This window comes from Spermophilus citellus (assembly GCF_964194105.1).
Source record: "Spermophilus citellus genome assembly, chromosome: 3".
Classification (NCBI taxonomy): domain Eukaryota; kingdom Metazoa; phylum Chordata; class Mammalia; order Rodentia; family Sciuridae; genus Spermophilus; species Spermophilus citellus.
This window is the reverse complement of record NC_138184.1, coordinates 72,559,057-72,577,959: the sequence shown is the minus strand read 5'-3', so window position 1 is coordinate 72,577,959 and position 18,903 is coordinate 72,559,057. Positions and strand designations below refer to the sequence as shown.

General features: G+C 40.3%; 1 protein-coding gene across 4 annotated transcripts in view; it reads right to left on the bottom strand.

The window, feature by feature from the left end:
• The window catches only part of DGCR2 (DiGeorge syndrome critical region gene 2), a 93,795-nt gene that overhangs the window by 70,829 nt on the left and 4,063 nt on the right, over nt 1-18,903 (bottom strand). Inside the window, exon 2 of one of the 4 annotated variants that reach the window (XM_081285867.1) lies at nt 8,779-8,910. The exons of the other annotated variants lie outside the window; for them this stretch is intronic. Coding sequence (XP_081141993.1) covers nt 8,779-8,854 — 76 coding nt within the window. The 5' untranslated portion in view covers nt 8,855-8,910. The remainder of the gene's footprint in view (nt 1-8,778; nt 8,911-18,903) is intronic. 4 annotated transcript variants of the gene reach the window in all.

The window sequence follows — 18,903 nt, the reverse complement described above, 5'->3', positions numbered from 1 at the left end:
AGATCAGAAACACAAAATGAAACTTAGCAAGACCCTATCTCAAAATAAATTTTAAAAAGGATGGGGATGTAATTCAGTGGTAAAGTGCCCCTAAATTCAATCCCCAGTAACCCCCAAAAAACCTTTACACAAAGAAAACTCCAGACCTAAATGGCTGAACTAGAAGATTCTACCCAACATTTAAGAAATAACTAAAACCAATTTTATACAAACTCTCCAGAAATTTAAATATTTAAAAAATTACTGTAAACATGGGGCTGGGTTTGTGACTCAGTGGTAGAGAAATTGCCTGGCATGTGTGAGGCCTGATTCTCAACACCACATACAAAATAAATAAATAAGTAGACAGATAGGTAGGTAGGTAGATAAATAAAAAGTTCCATCAACGACAAAAAAAAAAGTCATAAAAAATAGCATCAAAAAACAAGACATAGAGATAAATCTAGCAGAAAATATACAAGTTCTGTATACTGAAAACTTTAATAAAACATTCTTAAAACTTTAAAAAAAACTAATCTTATATAGATATACAGTGTTCAAGTCTCAGCAGATTCAAATTATTATTCATTCTACCCAAATTTGTCTGTAGAGTCAATGCAACCCCAATAGTATTCCAGCGTGCCTTTTTTTTTTAAAGAGAGAGTGAGAGAGGAGAGAGAGAGAGAGAGAGAGAGAGAGAATTTTTAATATTTATTTTTTAGTTCTCGGCGGACACAACATCTTTGTTGGTATGTGGTGCTGAGGATCGAACCCCGGCCGCACGCATGCAAGGCGAGCGCGCTACCGCTTGAGCCACATCCCCAGCCCATCCAGCGTGCCTTTTTGTAAAGTCTCATAAACTGACTCTAAAATTCATATGGGAGTGCAAAGGACTAGAACACTCAAAACAACTTTGAAGACTTATTATAAAGGAACAGTTATCAAAACATTGTGGTATAAGTACGTAACAAAGTGTAGTACAGGCATTAAGTCAGATATCACATCAATGGAACATAAAACAAACCACAGAAACAGACCCACACATATGAAAACTGATTTATGACAAAGATACAAAGGCAACTCACTAAGAAAGAACAGTGTTATCAACAAATGAAACTGGAACAACTCTGTTCATTTTTTAAAAAGTACTGTGATCGGGGCTGGGGTTGTGGCTTAGTGGTAGAGCATTCGCCTAACACACATGAGGCACTGGGTTCGATCCTCAGCACCACACAGAAATGAAATAAAGATTGTGTGCCACCTACAACTAAAAAATAAATATTAAAAAAAAAGGACTGTGATCTATTTCTTGTACCACATATAAAACTTAATTCAAAACAGACCATAGACGAAATGTAAAGCCTCAAAGGATCAAACTTATAGAAGAAAACATTGGAAGAAAATCTTTGTAGCCTTGGCAAAGATTTCTTACACATATATACCAAAAGCATGACCTACATAAGTTGGACTTCATCAAAATTTAGCACTTTTGTCCTACAAAAAGACATCAAATCAAGAGAATGAAAGCCAGGCACTGTGGTGCATGTCTGGCTACTCTGGAGACTGAGGCAGGAGGACTGTAGATTCCAGGCTAGTCTCAGAAACTTATTAGCAAAACTCAGTCTCAAAACAAATTAAGCAGAGCTAGGGATATAGCCCAGCACCACTGAATTCAAAAGAAAAAAAAAGGCAGACAAATAGGAGGGAGGGAGGAAAAGGAAAAGAAAAAGAGGGGGGAAGAAAGGAAAAAATAGGTTAGTGGTTGCCAGAGACTGGGGGGTTGGAGAAAGGGGGAGGTTATTTGAACGAGGCATAGTTTCTATTTGAAAAGTTTTAGAAATGTGTCATTTTTATATAAAGGTTGTGTAACGTTCTGAATGTACTTTTTTAAAAAAAATATATTTATTTTTCAGTTCTCGGCAGACACAACATCTTTTTGTATGTGGTGTTGAGGATCGAACCCGGGCTGCACGAATGCCAGGCAAGCATGCTACCGCTTGAGCCACATCCCCAGCCCCTCTGAATGTACTTAATGCCACTGAATTGTATACTAAAAAATGGTTAAAAGGAGGTTGGAGTTGGGCACATACATGCCTAACAGATATACAAGGCCCTGGGTTCAGTCTTCAGTAATGGGGGGAAAAGGAAGCTAACATAGTAAATTTTATGTTTTGTGCATTTTACCACATTTAAAAAAACAAAAAAACAAAAACCTAAAGAAAAGTGAAAATCCCAAACATGTATCCTAATTAGCTATCAGTGCAATGATGTCATCACATGTCACATAGTCTCTGGAAATGCCACTGTACACTGTGAGAATGGAGAGAAAGGAAAATGATACTTTAGTATTATGAAAATAATGATTATCCTCATGGATTTCCTGAAAGGGTAGGGGTGCCCCCAGGATCCTGGGCACACTTGGAGAGGTACTGTTTTATGCTACACAATGTCTGGCAACTGGATGATCTGTGCCCTGTAGAAAGTTAAGAGTCTGCAATATAGATTCTTTCTCCAGAGTCAGTTCTTTGTCAGGAGCCTTGGCCTTGGTTTAAATGATGTACACTGGCCTGGGATTGTAGCTCAGTGAAAGAGCACTTGCCTCGCAAATGTGAGGCACTGGTTAGATCCTAAGCACCACATAAAAATAAATAAATAAAATAAAGGTATTGTGTCCATCTACAACTAAAAAAAAAATTTTTTTATTATGTAAGCTGAGTTGTCTCAAATTACTATGTGAAATTTAGTATGCTGCCTAATTGTGTGAAATTGAGTTCTCAACCTTTGCCCCTACAAGCAAGAGAAACACAGAATACCAGCAGAAGCACACACATATCCACATCACAAAGGAAATTAAAAATATCTAAAAGGAAATGCAGGAGAAAATATTAGCTCACCTCCTCCCACTGCCAACAGCCCACTCAAATGTGGCTCCACCAGAGTGGACTGAGATGCCTTGGATGCAGCCCTTCCATACCTGCATCAGTGGCCATCAATGCCCTGCAAAAAGTACCCCAGGACCAAGAGGTCCCAGCATCCCTGGCAGGCCTGTTTCCAGCAGACCAGGGCAGCTAAGCCTCCATCACTTAATTATTCTGCCTTGAACAAAGATAGCAGCTTTCTTTACAAAAGGTGCTTCTAGGAAAGAGATATTTTTTTTTTCAAGAGAGAGAGAGAGAGAGAGAAGAGAATTTTATTTTTAATATTTATTTTTTAGTTCTCGGCGGACACAACATCTTTGCTGGTATGTGGTGCTGAGGATCGAACCCAGGCCGCACGCACTCCAGGCGAGCGCGTTACCAGTTGAGCCGCATCCCCAGCCCTAGGAAAGAGATATTTGAATTTGTCCAGCACCATACTCCAAGTCAGAGAGAGGATCTGAAGCAGGGCTGGCTGGGCCGCTCGTGCAAATGGTCACATGACTCTAGGAGATGGCTTCTGTGAACATGGTGCCACCCAGGACCACAGAACCTAGGCAGATAGTCTCTTCTCAGGACACCTTGAAGAAGGAACAGTGACTACTGTCAATAATGGCAACTAGGGCATCCTGCTAAAGTTTTCTAAACAAAGGGGTCAACCTCTGTCCTGAAGTAAGACAGTCAAGAAGAGGCTTGAAAGAGATCTCAGATACTGGCAGCATCTGAACCACCAGAGATCCTGGGGCAAACTTATGGCCAAGGGTACAGACTGAACAAGTGTTGCTCAGCAGGAAAGCGTAGGTGCATAGCCTGGAAAGAGCACCCTATTCAGAGGAACTGTGGTACCAGATGCCTTCACAAGTTGCCCTAGAGCTCCAGAAAGGGATGCAGCTGGCAGTGGCAGACAACATCAGAACACTGATCAGTGGCAGCCCAGAGAGTGAAATCAAAGGGCAGAACTTCTTAAGACGTAGGGAGGGGCTGAGGATGTGGCTCAAGCGGTAGCGCGCTCACCTGGCATGCATGTGGCCCAGGTTCGATCCTCAGCACCACATACAAAAACAAAGATGTTGTGTCCGCCAAGAACTAAAAAATAAATATTAAAGTTAAAAAAAAAAAAAAAGACGTAGGGAAAAGCACCAGGTGCTGCGGCACACAACTGTAATCTCAGTGGCTTGGGAGGCTAAGATAGGAGGATCAAGAGTTCAAAGCCAGCCTCAGCAATTTAGCAAGGCCCTTAGCAACTCAGTGAATAAAATATAAAATATAAAAAAGGGCTGGGGATGTGGCTCAGTGGTTAAGGCCCCTGAGTTCAATCTTTGGTACAAAAAGAAAAAAAAGGAAGAAGAAGTAGGGTAAAGCACAACCAGGCATTTAAAAAGGAGCATGGGAAACCATTCTAGAATCATCTGTGATCATATTACAAACTCATCATCTTTCCTAAAGAGTATTATACCATTTGCCCTTTCTTAAGGATCAATGGCCACTTCCAAGCCTCGCCACCTATCTTCTTAGACCCCAGACTCAGCAGCCCCAGCCCCCTTAGCTCTTCCCTGAAGTCCCTCTGGCTTCTTCTTAGTCACTGCCACTTCTCTTGGGCACCAACAGCCAACCTGTAACCTCCTGGCTCCTGTACCTTCCTGGAAGTACAGGGAGATGAGCTCAGAAAGGAGCTCTAGGGACCCATTGCAAAACAACAAGCCTCAGCCCCCAGACAATATGACAACTACCTGGCCTTGCTGCGTTCCATTCCTTCATCTGTAAAGCATGGAAGTAATCATCCTTATTTGGCCCTCCTGACTGGCAGTTCTGTTGCTCAAAGCAGAAAAATCACTCAATCAGCACATGATTGCTTAAGTTTCATGTATCCCACACTAGGAAGGATTCCAGGAGATCCCTTGAAGAGATAAATGCTCTCAGAATGTCCCACATGGGCAAAAAAGTAGATAGGAGGCAGAAAGCAGGGCCAGGGGGTTTGCACAGATTGGCCTGCTTCTGGATCTCCACAGTGACACCCAGTTAAGTCTGCTGCTACCTGTGGGCCTGGACACCCTCTGCTCTCAGGCCACCAGGTTGCAGTCCCAACACTACCAGCATCTGAACTTCAAGCTGCAAAGAGTTCAGAGATTAGCTGGCCATGGGATTATTACTTAGGAGGACCCAGAGTTCACAGCACAGAGGTGTGTGGCTCTTGAAAATGAAAAGATTGGAAGCTTCATTAGCAGAATTGAAGAAAGGCCTGAGGCTGCTCTACTTATCAAAACACCCATTCAATTCAGCCAGCTCACTTCACAGAAGGGCTATGCACCTGCTCAGTATTCCACAGCCAGAAGCCAGGCCCTGAGCATCAGGATTTGTCTGGGTTCTTTTACCCAGCAGAGTGCTCCATGTTCTGACTCCTTCTTAGAGGGCAGGATTCAAATATTTCAGTTCTGACATTTTCTTTTTTTGAGAAAGAAGACAGAGGACTTCACAAGATGTACAGACTCCTTACAAAGCTGGACAAAGCTCAGGGAGACCGGAAGGTGCCACTGCCCAACCACCAACTTGAGACCACAGAGGCAGGGATGTACTGCAATACTGTAAACACACAAACATTCCTGCTGCTATTTTGAAATACATTTACATCTCTTGACATTGCTCCCCAGGCATAAGGACCACCAAACCCATTTCCAAGTAGCCCCTGGGGCAGACAGAATCTCTGAGTGATGGCTTCACCCTAAGTCATTCCTCCACACAAACCACACAGCTCCTGTTCCTATCATCAGAAACCTGGCAGAGAAGGCCAGCTGTGTTGTGACAGTGAATAAGTGGTAAGGCTATCAAGCCTAGGGGAGTGCCAGCCACTTTCTCCTATAGGCCAAGGGGCATAAGGCTGACACTAGAGAATGCCACACCAGAAAAAAATGACAAGTCTAAAAAGCAATATTTATTTCTCATAAATAACAAACATCTTCCATATCTACAAGATGAAGCTACTACTTCCATCACTGCTACTACCTATAAATAGATATCATCCAACTAGATACTGGCTTATCTATCCTGCCTTTCTCCTTAGGCAAATGTTTGGGAAAGAAGGTTCACTTAAAATAAGTTATCCTGTTTTCTTGAACCCACCCTAAGAAAAAGAATTTGACCACAGGAGATGAAAGCAGAGGAGAGGCAGGTTCACCAATCATAACTATTAACTGAATGACACTGTCAGTAAAAGAAAAGCAACCTGCAATCAAACTATATTTTATGGGGACAGGCTGGGGGAAGAAAGGGAGTACTCAAGAATACTGCCAGGGTAAGAAGGTGGGCAGAACTGGAGGAAGGGCTATCTAACATCTGATGTAACATCTGCCAGTAGTGTTATCCAACATTCACACCAGTTTGATCACAGCCACAGTATAATATATCACCTCAAGAGGAGTAACAACCTCAGCAAAGCCAGATTCTTAAATATTCACTTTGCCTGTACCAGGCAGTATATTTAATGCTTGGAATACATTAGTATCAATCCTTAAGACAAACCCATCCACTCATCAATGAACATTGCCTGTACCTCCTAGGAGCCAGGCACTGTCCTGGACACAAATGAGAATGATGAGAAATACAAGGTGTCTGCCCTCACAGAGCTTGTATCCTATGGGGCGCTTCTTTAAAAGTACAAACTTCTTTGGTCTAAATCTCAGTAAAGACACATAAATCAATACAACAGAATACAGATCCCAGAAATAGACTTCACACAAATATGGTCAATGTATTTTTTTTTTCGTGGTACTGGGGATTGATCCCAGTAGTGTTTTACCACTGAACCATATCCCAGCCCTTTTGAATATTAGACAGGATCTCCCTAAGTCGCTGAGGCTAGCCTCAAACTTGCAATCCTCCTGCCATAGCCTCCAGAGTAAATGGGATTATAGAAATATACCACCAAATCCTGCTAGTCAGTGCAGGGGTATTTTAACTCTTTTTAAATTTTTTTTAAAGTTGTATATGGACACAATACATTTATTTTTATATAATGCTGAGGATCGAACCCAGTGCCTCACACATGCAAGACAAGGACACTACCACTGAGCTACAACCCCAGCCCCATCAATGCAGTTTTGATAAAGGTACAAAGACAATGATAACCTTTCAACAGATGATGCTAGAACAACGGGAACACATGCACACATGCACATGCATGCTCTTTCCCGCCCCTCTCTCTATATATATAAAGAAACTCAATCAGGGAAATTCAAGTTAAAACCACAAAATACCACCCATTAAGATGGCCACTGTCAAAAACCAAACCAGAAAATAGAAAGTGTTGACAAGGATGAGTAAACTAAAACCCTTATACATTGTTGATGGGAATATAAAATAGTACTGTCATTGTGAAAAACAGAAGTTTCTCAAAAATTAAAAATTTGTGCACTCATGTTGATAGCAGCATTATTCACAGCCACCAAAAGGTGGAATAACCAAAGTGTCTGGAGGTGAATGAATGGATGAACAAAATGCAGTATATGCATACATGAAATACAAATCAGCTTCAAAAAAGTAGTTCTGATACATGCCACAATATAGATAAACCTTAAAAGACAATATGCTCAGTGACATAAGCCAGACACAAAAAGGCAAAATACTGTATGATTCCACTTGTATGAAGTATCTAAAGTAGTCAGACTCTCAGAAAAAGGAAGTAGAATAGTAGTTGCTGAGGTATGAGGGCAGGGGAAGAGGGCAGTTTTTCATACACTTTGGGTTTTGCAAGATGAAAAATGTTGTAACGATCTCTTGCAAAATAATGTATATATGGATAACACAATTGAACTTCAAATTTACAAATGGTTAAGATAGTATATTTTATGCTATTTTTAAATTTTAAAAATTTGCAACAATTATAACAAAAAATAAACCTTACTTCCAAGAATCTAGTACTATTCCTATTTAGAGAAAAGATGAGTCTCTTTTATGTCCTCTCAAGTAGTCTAGTACTATTCCTATTTAGAGAAAAGATGAAGTCTCTTTTTTGTCCCTCTTGGGACCAGTTTCCCAAATAGGGTGACAGAGAATCCACCTAACCCTTAAAAGCACATAGAAAATATAGAGGGATTTTAAAGTCCTAAGGGTAATTTTTGGTTTTGAAATGGGAGTCTTGTTATGTTACCCAGGCTGGCCTCTAATGAAATTCACCTTTTATTTTCTTGTTCTTTTTCTCCCTGCCTCTAGTGTGGGGGATTTGCACTAGAGCCTCATACATGCTAGGCAAGCACTCTAACACCAAGCTATATCCCCAACCTCATCTAAGGGTAATATTACAACTGAACAACACAACTCCTTCAGGAACACTGAACTGGAAATCTAAGACATCCTGAAAGGAGACAATCCCAAGGCCCAGATGTAACAGGCAGCTTTGCTCCAGCTCCTCATTCAGGCTAGAATACCCACTCACAAAAACACTCTATTCAAAGATGGTACAGCCTAAAAAGCTTTATTTCACACATTAATTTGAAAACCTAAATGAAGAGGAAGACTCAACACACAGACTCCATCTGAGGGTTATAGTTTAGGGTTAACTAAGTTATTGCACACCAAGTGCTTAGCAGAGTGCATGATGCTCAGACAGGGGATGGGGTGGAGGTGATGAAGACAAGGATAGCAACAGCTAAACACCAAGGCTGAGACTGCAGGAACACGCTGGGAGGGAATGTGCTCCACTTCTGGCAAGCTGAGTGTGAGGCTTCTGAAGAGCATCACATGGACGCAGCAGCAGGAAGGGGGCAATTGGGACTGTGGCACTGATAACCAAGTCTAGGGGGAGAAGGTAAGAAAAGCAGGATGGAGAGGTTGAAACTGAAAAGACAAAAGAAACAGAGGGAAAAAGTGCTGAGGATAATGAAGTACCTACTGAAGTTGTACAATGTCAGAGTGTGAGTTCTAGGTTGCCCAGGTTTCAAATACCAGCTCCACCTTATAAGCTCCATCTTAGAAGCTGTGTGACCTTAGGCAAGTCACTTACTCCTCCAAGCTGTCTCTTCATCTGTAAAATAAGATTAATATGAGTACCCACTTCCTATAAAAATGGCATCACAACTCACATTGCAATTAAAAAGTAGAAACATGAAACAGCATTTAGTTAGAATTTTATGTCATTTTTGTATGTTCTACTCATCTTTAGAATTACCTTCTATTTTTGTAATATGTTTGACATATAGTTCTATGACATATAGTTATATGAAATTTTTCCTTTCAAAGTATCTTTTTCTGATATTTTATTGTAAATGTTTCTTAGGAGGTAATATATCGGGCTGTGGTTGTGGCTCAGTGGTAGAGTGCTTGCCTAGCACGCATTGGGCACTGGGTTCGATCCTCAGCACCAAATAAAAACAAAAAACAAAGAGATTGTGTCTACCTAAAACTAAAAAAATAAATATTTTTTTAAAAAAGAGATAATATATCTACATGGCTCAAAATCCACAAGGTCCATACAAAAGGAAGGAGGTAGATTATTAACAATCATCCTCCCAAGCTTCGGGATATGAACACATGCGTTCATGCTTTTGATCACAATGACAATGTGATGAGATCATAAGGGGAGGCCACTAACTAGCTTGAACTGGTCACCCAAGACCCAAAGAGTTGTAAAAGCATCGGTGTCCACACAAGATGCTGGTAGAGTCATTGAAGGGCCTTAATCCCTTGAAAAGATGGCCTTCCTCAGGCAGTAGGGGCTCTACTGGCAATACACAATGCTTTTATGATTTTGGAATCATGTACTCAAAACAGCAGTCCCAAGTGTCCTGTTTCTGCTTCTACTTAAAAACTATGAAATGATATCAGCCAAATTAATTATCCTTTGAGCCTCAGCATCTTAATTTTTAAATCAGACCTCCCACCTGCCTCACCCCTATAAATGGTTGTCAAATAAAGTATATGTACAAACTACACCAAAACTCAACCCCATTTTAGCCACTCCCAACACCAGAACATATACAAAGACTCTTGGAGTCCAAGCCTGTGGCACTAGACAGATATGAAATACAAATGGCAATGGTTGGTTGAATTGAGAGGTTACTAACCAAACCAACAAGCTCATATAATACCACAACTAGAGTCCAAATGACCGAGACATCTTTTTTTTTTTTAATCTCCAGAGAGAAAATGAAACAACAACAAAACAAACAAACAAACAACACATTGGTTTGTCAAACTCTTGGCAAATCAATACAAAACTAGGCCAATGAGGTCTCAGGACTCAGGAAAGAAAAATAATTATTTTTAAAATATTCAATTATTTTATAAAATAGTTTTTAAATAAAAACTTACTGAATAATTTTAAATTGACAGCAATGATACCACGTATCCTTCATTCAGTGGCCCCTGCTGTTAACAACTTAATAGCACCACCACACATTGGTCACAACTAAGAAACTAACAGTGGCACATTTCTATTAATTGAATTCTACTAACTGTTCCACTGGTATCCTTTTTCTATTCCAGGATCCAATCCAGTATACTCTATTGCAAGGAGTATTACAAAGTAATTTTTAATACAATCCCATCAGAAGATTTTAAAGTTAACAAAACAATATTAAAAAAATTTTAGCATTTAAATTTTATTTGGCCACTTTTTTACTAAGTCATCATTTACTCAATATATATAATATAAATAATATACATTCACTATAGAATGGAAATAATTTTTAAGCAGGGATGGGTATAGTTCAGTGGCAGAGCACTTGCATAGCATCCATGAGGTTATAGGTTCATTCACCAGCTCCATAAAAAAAATTATAAAATTAAGCAAATAGCAATGTACGCTAGCGAGAGACGGCATATCAAAACTATCAAATCTACTGGGTTGGGGCTGTGGATCAGTGGTAGAGTGCTTGCCTAGCAAGTGTGAGGCACTGTGTTCAATCCTCAGCATCATATTAAAAAAAAAACAAACTATAAAATTTAAAAGTGATTTTTAAATTAAAAAATGAGATGTTTCTTTACCTATCAGTGTGATGAAATCAAGCTTGTAATAATGCTGAGATTACTGTATCACCCTCAATATTACTTAATAAGAGGAGTTTCAAATCAACATAGCTTTGAACCAAACTATAACAAACACACAGGGCTGGGGATATAGTTTAGTTGGTAGAATGTTTACCTCACATGCACAAGGCCCTGGGTTCAATCCCCAGCACCACAAAAAAACAAAAACAAACACACAGAGATATTAAGTACCTCCTGAACCCAATACTCTTGAGTATATACTAAGAGTACAAAAAGTCAAAAAGAGTTGGAGAAAAAAATCTTAAACTCTTAGTGTACTTTGGAAACTACTGAATGTGCACTGTATGATTACGTAAATGAGTAAATCTATTATGTTTTTGGGAGCCAAGGTTCTCATTTTGGAAAAGGATGATAAAAATATGGAACAGGAAAAGCAAGCAATAGTGTGATGCTGTACTGGAAATAAAAGAAACAGTATGAATTAACACAGGTATAGAGACAATGCATGCATGTTTACACATGCTCACAGACAGACACTCTTCCTGGACGACTGAAAGGACTATTAGCAGCAACATTCTCTTAGCACCCAAAACACTAAATAATATCTCCCAAAACAAGGAACCAGGGATCTGTGGAAAAAGGTACAAGGAAGAGCTGGTCAGTGATACATGTATAAAATCCTGGTAACTGTGGGAGGCTAAGGCAGGAGAATCATAAGTTCAAGGCCAGCCTCAGCAACTTAGCAAGACCCTCAGCAACTTGGTAGGGCCCTGGGTAGTTGTAGGACTGGGTAGTTGTAGCTCAGAGGTAAAGTGTCCCTGGGTTCAGTTCCCAGTACCAAAAAAAACAAAACAACAAAAAAAGATACAAGGAAGGGAATGGAAACGCATCGAATATAGAAGCTAGTCTGAAGGGGCTAATGCTTGCCAAATCAATTATAAGCCTCAAAAGGAATGCTAACAGTAAGAAGTTATGACGAGAGAAAAAAGGATCATGAGTCCATATTAATTCTAAAAGATGAAAAGGAAAAAAGGGAAAGCTCTATTTTATAGAATACCAATCAAAATAGAATGATAAGGAGAAAATCATGATTTAGCAACCATCATTATGATAAATAATTTAGACAAAAATCATCAATGAATGCTTTAAAACACTGGGCAAAGCTACCTATCTCACCTGACCAAGTAGGCAAAATAGACATTCCTGGAATAGCCTGACAGTAGGTGCCTCCTGAGGGGATGCACTGAGGGTGGTTCAATGTCCTGAGGCACTATTCCTGTCAAACTGAATATTTCACAGGGGAAAAAAATCTGATAAGTCCAAAATGAGGAAAATTCTGTATGATGATTGTACTCCTTTTAAAGACAATGGTATAAAAGACAAAGTCAGAGAGCTGTTCTAGAATTTAAAAGATGCATGTGACAATTAAATGCAACATATAATCCTAAGGTGGAACCAAGTTTGAAAAAAGAATAAGTAATAAATGGAACAACAGACAAGTTAGGATATAAACAGTATATCTCTATAAACTGCCTAAATTTGGTAACTATACTGTAGTTATAGAGAATGAACTTAAAAAATGTAAACTGAGGAATTCAAGATGAATTGTCAACAAGTCTATAATTCAGTTTCAAGGAGTATCGCAAAAAAGAAAGTGTATGTGTACACACATACAAACCAAGTACACATGCAAATGTTTGGTGAGTCAAGGGTTAACAATTGGTAAATTTGAAATTTGTGTGTAGAAGGAATTCATGCTATTATACTTGCAATTTTTCACTAGGCTTGAAATGTTTCCAAAATAAAAAAATCTTTAAAAAGAATGAGATAAGTTTATATATACTGATCTATATAAATCTCCAAAATACATTGTTAAATGAAAAAGAACCATTTCACTTATGTAAAAAGTTTGTGTAAATATCTGTAAATGTAGAAGAAAACCATCATTTTTTTCCATACTGTCCAGACAAGATCATCTATAACCCTTGGGCTTACTCTGTGCCCGTGATGTACCATACCAATCTGCACTAGACCCCAACACATGAACAAGGTGGAAGAGGGGATCCCAAGGTCTTATCCCACTACGAGGATGGCCAATAAACCCAGTGGCAGCCAGTGGTACAAGCAAACTCTTTGCATTAACAGACCAATTTCAATGGAAGTACATGGCTCAGATCTGCTAACCACCCTGTACTGACCCTTGGGGGACTCTCTATTGCAGCTCTGCCCACTGCCTAGCCCCTGGCATGCCCCAAGCAATCCCCTCCACAGCTTTTAACTCAGTGAGTCAGCATACCTGCCAAGAATCTACCCTCAGCCCTGTCTTGTCCAACAGGAACCAGCTGAAGGAAATGGACAACAAGCTGACCAAACTAATGGTTATCTGTCAAAGACAGCAGAAGTTAGGCTACAGAGAGGGGCCAAAAGGGGGAAGGGGCAGAAATATACACTAAGGACAATGACCAGCCCAGGATGACTGAATCAACAGAGAGAAAAAGGAAGGTGGAGGAGAGAGAGAAGGCCAAGAGTAGTCATGCACAGCTCTCATATCCAATGAGCTCTCAACCACAGCCTGCACCATGCATTGCCTGGGGAAAGGCCAAAAGAGGTCTCACACAAGGGCAGGCCTGTTACCAAGTCCAGCTGCCAAGCAAGCCCAGGGGAGCCCCCCTCCCCAGGCTGAATGGCTGGTGAACTTCAGGGACGATACATAATAACCAGAAGCCCTCAACTCTATCACCTTTCAACCCAGCTAACATCTGAGGAGCAACCTCCCCCAGCACAAGGCCCAGACCACCTGGCTCTCTCCCCACCAGCACCCCCCACCCCACTTCCCACCATCCTCCAAAGGCATTCCTGCTGGACAGCCATAAGGCCTTTATCCTCCTTGCCACCCCGCTAAGGGCAGCTGCAAGGCCCACTGGCTAAAGGAACTATTGCTGTTTATGTCAAAATATAAATAGCCATTTGTACATTTGTTCAATAATGATTTCTGAGTGCCAACTCTGCTTAACCAGGACATGTACACAGCAAACTATATACCCCACACCAGGCTCTCAGGATTACTAACATGCTCTACAGAATGCTAGGGAAACTAATGGTCACCAAATCCTCAACACCCAGACAAAAAAAGCATGTATGATGAAGAAATAAAGAATATGACAAGGAGCAAAATTGTGAACAATTCTGGCCCTGTCCAAAGCATGGCAGCTGTTTTGGAAACTCTCAGAAAGTCATATATGCTCCTCTAATACCACTAAGATTCTGTAGCACTCACTGTGTGGCAGACACAATTTAAAACCACTGCACTTTACTACCTCCTGGAGGAAACCCTGACTCAGGAGTCATGCCTATATTCACATACATAGTCTTACACACAGATTCAGGGGGTAACCCAGATGTCCATCTGAGAATAACACTAACAGTTTGCCTGTTTGAAGCATTTGCTTTCTATCACTTTTGGAACTTTATACTTACCCATTTTAACCCTCACAACATCTCCATGAAGCCCTAATATGATGTCCATGTTCCAGGTAAGATAATCAAGACACAGAGAAGTTACAAAGGGAAATGCAGAACAGACTCAACTCCAGGCAGTGTTGCTTTAGGATCCATGCTCTAAAACCACCACCCAAACTGCCTCTATCTAACCTGGATGAATCTTGATCTATGCCCAGTCACTCCTTTTACAGATGAAGCACAACCACATCTGGACTTTACTATTTCCTAGGTCATCCGAACCTACAGCCCTCTGCACTCCAAACACAGGCTCATGAGCCATTCATCTCCAGCCTGGATTTGCCCTACCAAAGCCCATTATGTCTACATAACAGGACACAAAGCTTAGCTTGAAATTGCAGGACAAGATGTGTTAGCTTTCATTAACCCTCCGAAAACAATTAATACACATCAAGCCAAAAACAAAATACAGCTGTTAACCATTCCTCAAGCTCAGCAAACTATAGACCCCACATAAGGCTCTCAGGATTACTAATCTGCTCTGCAGAATGCTAGGAAAACTAATGGTCACCAAATCCTCAACACCCAAACAAAAAAGCTGTATGATGAAGAAATGATCCATCAACACACAAAGAAGATATTTAATCTGCCATAGGTTCTCTACTGGATTCTAAATGTTACTACTGACATATTTCACTGAGAGTCAAAAAACTACTAAAAGTTTTCCTGAAGTCAAACACCAAGGAGGCAAAAGAACTCTCTGATGGTCAAAGGTTCAGGTATAGCAGGGGAAGGTGACTGACTACTAGATCATCACTATCACTACCAAGAAGACAACATGCAGCTAGAACAACTGCCATCACTGCTAAGAGAACATGTACACAGCTAGATCTCCTCCCACCACTGCTGAGGACTACTCATCCAGCAGTTCAGGAAGTATCCAGGGGAAAAAATTATAAGGAAGGTAGCCACAAGGTAGTCCTGGGAAGCAGAACAGGAAAGGAGAGGAAGGCACAGTCTAACAACAGCACAGATATAAACAGGAGCACATATCACTCCTAAGACCGGAATCACCAACTGCAATAATAACCCTAAATAGGCTGCAGTTATAGCTCACTGGTAAAGCGCTTGCCTAGCATATATGAGGCATTGGATTCAATCCTCAGCACCACATAAAAATAAATAAATAGGGCTGGGGATGTGGCTCAAGCGGTAGCGCGCTCGCCTGGCATGCGTGCGGCCCGGGTTCGAGCCTCAGCACCACATACCAACAAAGATGTTGTGTCCGCCAAGAACTAAAGGATAAATATTAAAAATTCTCTCTCTCTCTCTCTCTCTCTCTCTCTCTCTTAAAAAAAAAAAATAAATAAAATAAATAAATAAATAAATAACTGGGCATGATGGCACAAGACTAAAATCTCAGTGGCACAGGAGGCTGAGGCAGAAGGAATGCGAGTTCAAAGCCAGCCTCAGGGGGCTGGGGATGTGGCTCAAGTGGTAGTGCACTTGCCTGGCATGCGTGCGGCCCAGGTTCGATCCTCAGCACCACATACAAACAAAGATGTTGTGTCCGCCGAAAACTAAAAATAAATATTAAAATTCTCTCTCTTTAAAAAAAAAAAAAAAGCCAGCCTCAGCAACTTAGCGAGGCTCTAAGCATCTTTTTTTTTTTTTTTTAAGAGAGAGTGAGAGACAGGGAGAGAGAGAGAGAGAGAATTTTAATATTTATTTTTTAGTATTTGGCGGACATAACATCTTTGTTTGTATGTGGTGCTGAGGATTGAACCCGGGCCGCATGCATGCCAGACGAGCGCGCTACCGCTTGAGCCACATCCCCAGCCCCGGCTCTAAGCATCTTTGCAAGACTCTGTCTCTAAATAAAAATACAAAAAAGGGCTGGGGATGTGGCTCAGTGGTTAAGTGTCCCAGAGTTCAATCCTTGGAATAAATAAATAAAGGTATTATCTACAACTGAAGAAATAAAAAATAAATAACTGTTAACATGCACTGATACCTATTCACTTCCATTAGGGTCAGCCTAAGTTTTAACCACAGGACTACTTATGGCCTCAAGACCTTCCCCACAGGACATGACCATGATGCAGTGCTTAGCATGGATCAGGTATTAGTGAGGGCAATGGAGCCACCTCCTGCTCCCTGAATAGCTGACATGTTCAGGCATAAAGGGCCAAAATGTATTCAACTTACTCTCAATGCTATTCAGGAAAAACATTGTGTTTTTAGTGTATACCTATGTACACACACAAGGGCACACACTTAGGCACATGCATGGGGTTAGGGATAAGGGAAATAAACTAAAATGCTAACAGGTAAGTCTGAGCAAAGGATATGCAGTGGGGTTTGGGTTTTTGTTTTGCCACTAATTTCATTCTTGCAACTTCTCTTGAAATTTGAAGTTATTTTCAAATAAAAGGTTTCCCTTTTTAAAAAAAATAGCAATTCATTAGCCAGTGAAGCTAAAAAGTTGTGTTCTTTTTGGTTTCCAACCAAAAAGAATGAAACTGTTAACCCAAAAGTCAAATATGCCAGCAGGATAAGTTCTACAAAGTGTCACAGGATAATGGGCTATAAAGGAAAGCACTCAAAATTTAAAAAGCCAAAGCTTCTCAACTTTTCAGCTACTTCTGAGTTTTGGCTCCTTCCACTTATAGGAAAAGTATTCTCTTCCAATTCACCAATCCATGCTACTCCACATGAAAGAAAACTCTGGACATCAGAGGTGAAAGAACCCTGAACTAGAAGGCTGAGCTTAAATCCCAGCCATGCTGTTCACCAGCTGTGTGACCTTAAGCAAGTCACTTGCCTTTCCCAACTAGCTTTGCCAGTAATACAAGCAGGACAGCTGCTAATCCTGCTACCTCACCAGGAGGCCTGGCCTAGCAAAAGGCTTTTTATAGGACCAGAAATGGGCAGGCAAAGACAGACCAGGGTTCTTGGACTATGGCCTTGCTCAGAAGCAAGTTTTCTCAGCTACATATGATGGAATCGCCCTGGAGAGAGATTTGGCTTAATCTACATCTCTGATTTTGTTTCCCAAGTAAAGACTGAATGAGTTTTTTAAAAAAATATTTTTATTAGTTATTGCTAGAACTTTATTTATTTATATGTAGTGCTGAGGATTGAACCTAGTGCCTCACACATACTAGGCAAGCACTCTACCACTGAGCTACAACCCAAGCCCAACAGAATGAGTTTTAAGATGAGCAACTGATGTTGCATTCCCTGCACAAGTAGGAAAAAGACCAACCCGACAATATCAGTTAGCAACTCCTAGAGAACCCAGGTTGCTTTCACAGTTATTTCAGTACAAATCTCTGATCCTTCTTTTTCCCCACACCCTGGAAGGACATAACACACATCAGTGGTGACTATGGCCAACTACAGAAAAAGTGTGGGGGGAATGAGTGTGGGAGATGAAGGGATTCCATCCCTCAGACCATAACATTCAGAAGGAAAAAGGTTCAATACATAGAGAATCCCCCCCAGGACTTATCAGGGACAGAGGCAGCCTGGAACTCCACAGCTCAGGTTAAGAAAACTGTTCAAAGCATAATGTGAGGTTCTCTTAAGACCAGGACTGAACATTCACAGAGTGAACAAGGACACAGCCAAGGGTACATAATGAGGGGACAAGTAGACTCCTAGGATTAAAATCTCATCTCAGTCACTTAGCTTTATGAGCACTGTAATTCAGTTTCTCCATCTGTAAAATAGGGCTAATAACAGTCTACAGGGGACCATCTGAAAGTTAATCAATACATAACACATCTTCAATCAACCAAGACCAAATATATATTTCAAAAGAAACTTTGGGGGAGAAGTGAGATTACAGGGAACAACATTATGTCTGTGGAAGTTCCCAAGTAGACTCAGAGGAGTAGCAGAAGGAAATGGAAGTAACTAATACGAAGAAAGCTGAAAAAGCAAAATTAAAAGGTTTTTTTTTTACAAAAGCCTGAAGGTTCTGATTTTTTAAGGAAAACAACTGCAAAAAGGGCAAAAATAATTTGATTCTAGGGATTACAACATGGCTAAAGCAAAGCTGAACAAGCAACTTCCCACTGAAACCCTGGAGGGGACAGAGATCACCAATGACCACATTCATACTCCACAGGAGCAAGTAAGCTGTCTGGCTGATTAAAAGAACTGAAGTGCAAGATGATCTCTCCATTGTTCAAAATGGGGTGCTAAAGTACTGTGTGTTACAATCTGTTTCTCCCTTCAGACTATTAATATTATTTTATACATATACAGATGCTCCAATGTTAGGTGCATGTGTATATTTATAATTACCATATCCTCTTAATAAAGTGATCTATTTATCAATTAAAAAAAACCTAAAATAAAAAAAAATAAAAATAAAAAAACTGAAGTGCATACATTTTGTAATTCCCATTATTTCTTATTACTTATCCAATTTTTTTTTGTTTACTTTCATTCACTAAGTCAGTTCAGACTGACAGTTTTGCAGACATCAATAGTGTGTGCTACTATTTTAAGGGAATAATATGTAGAGGTTTTGATTAGTTTAACAGTGCACTTAGAAAAT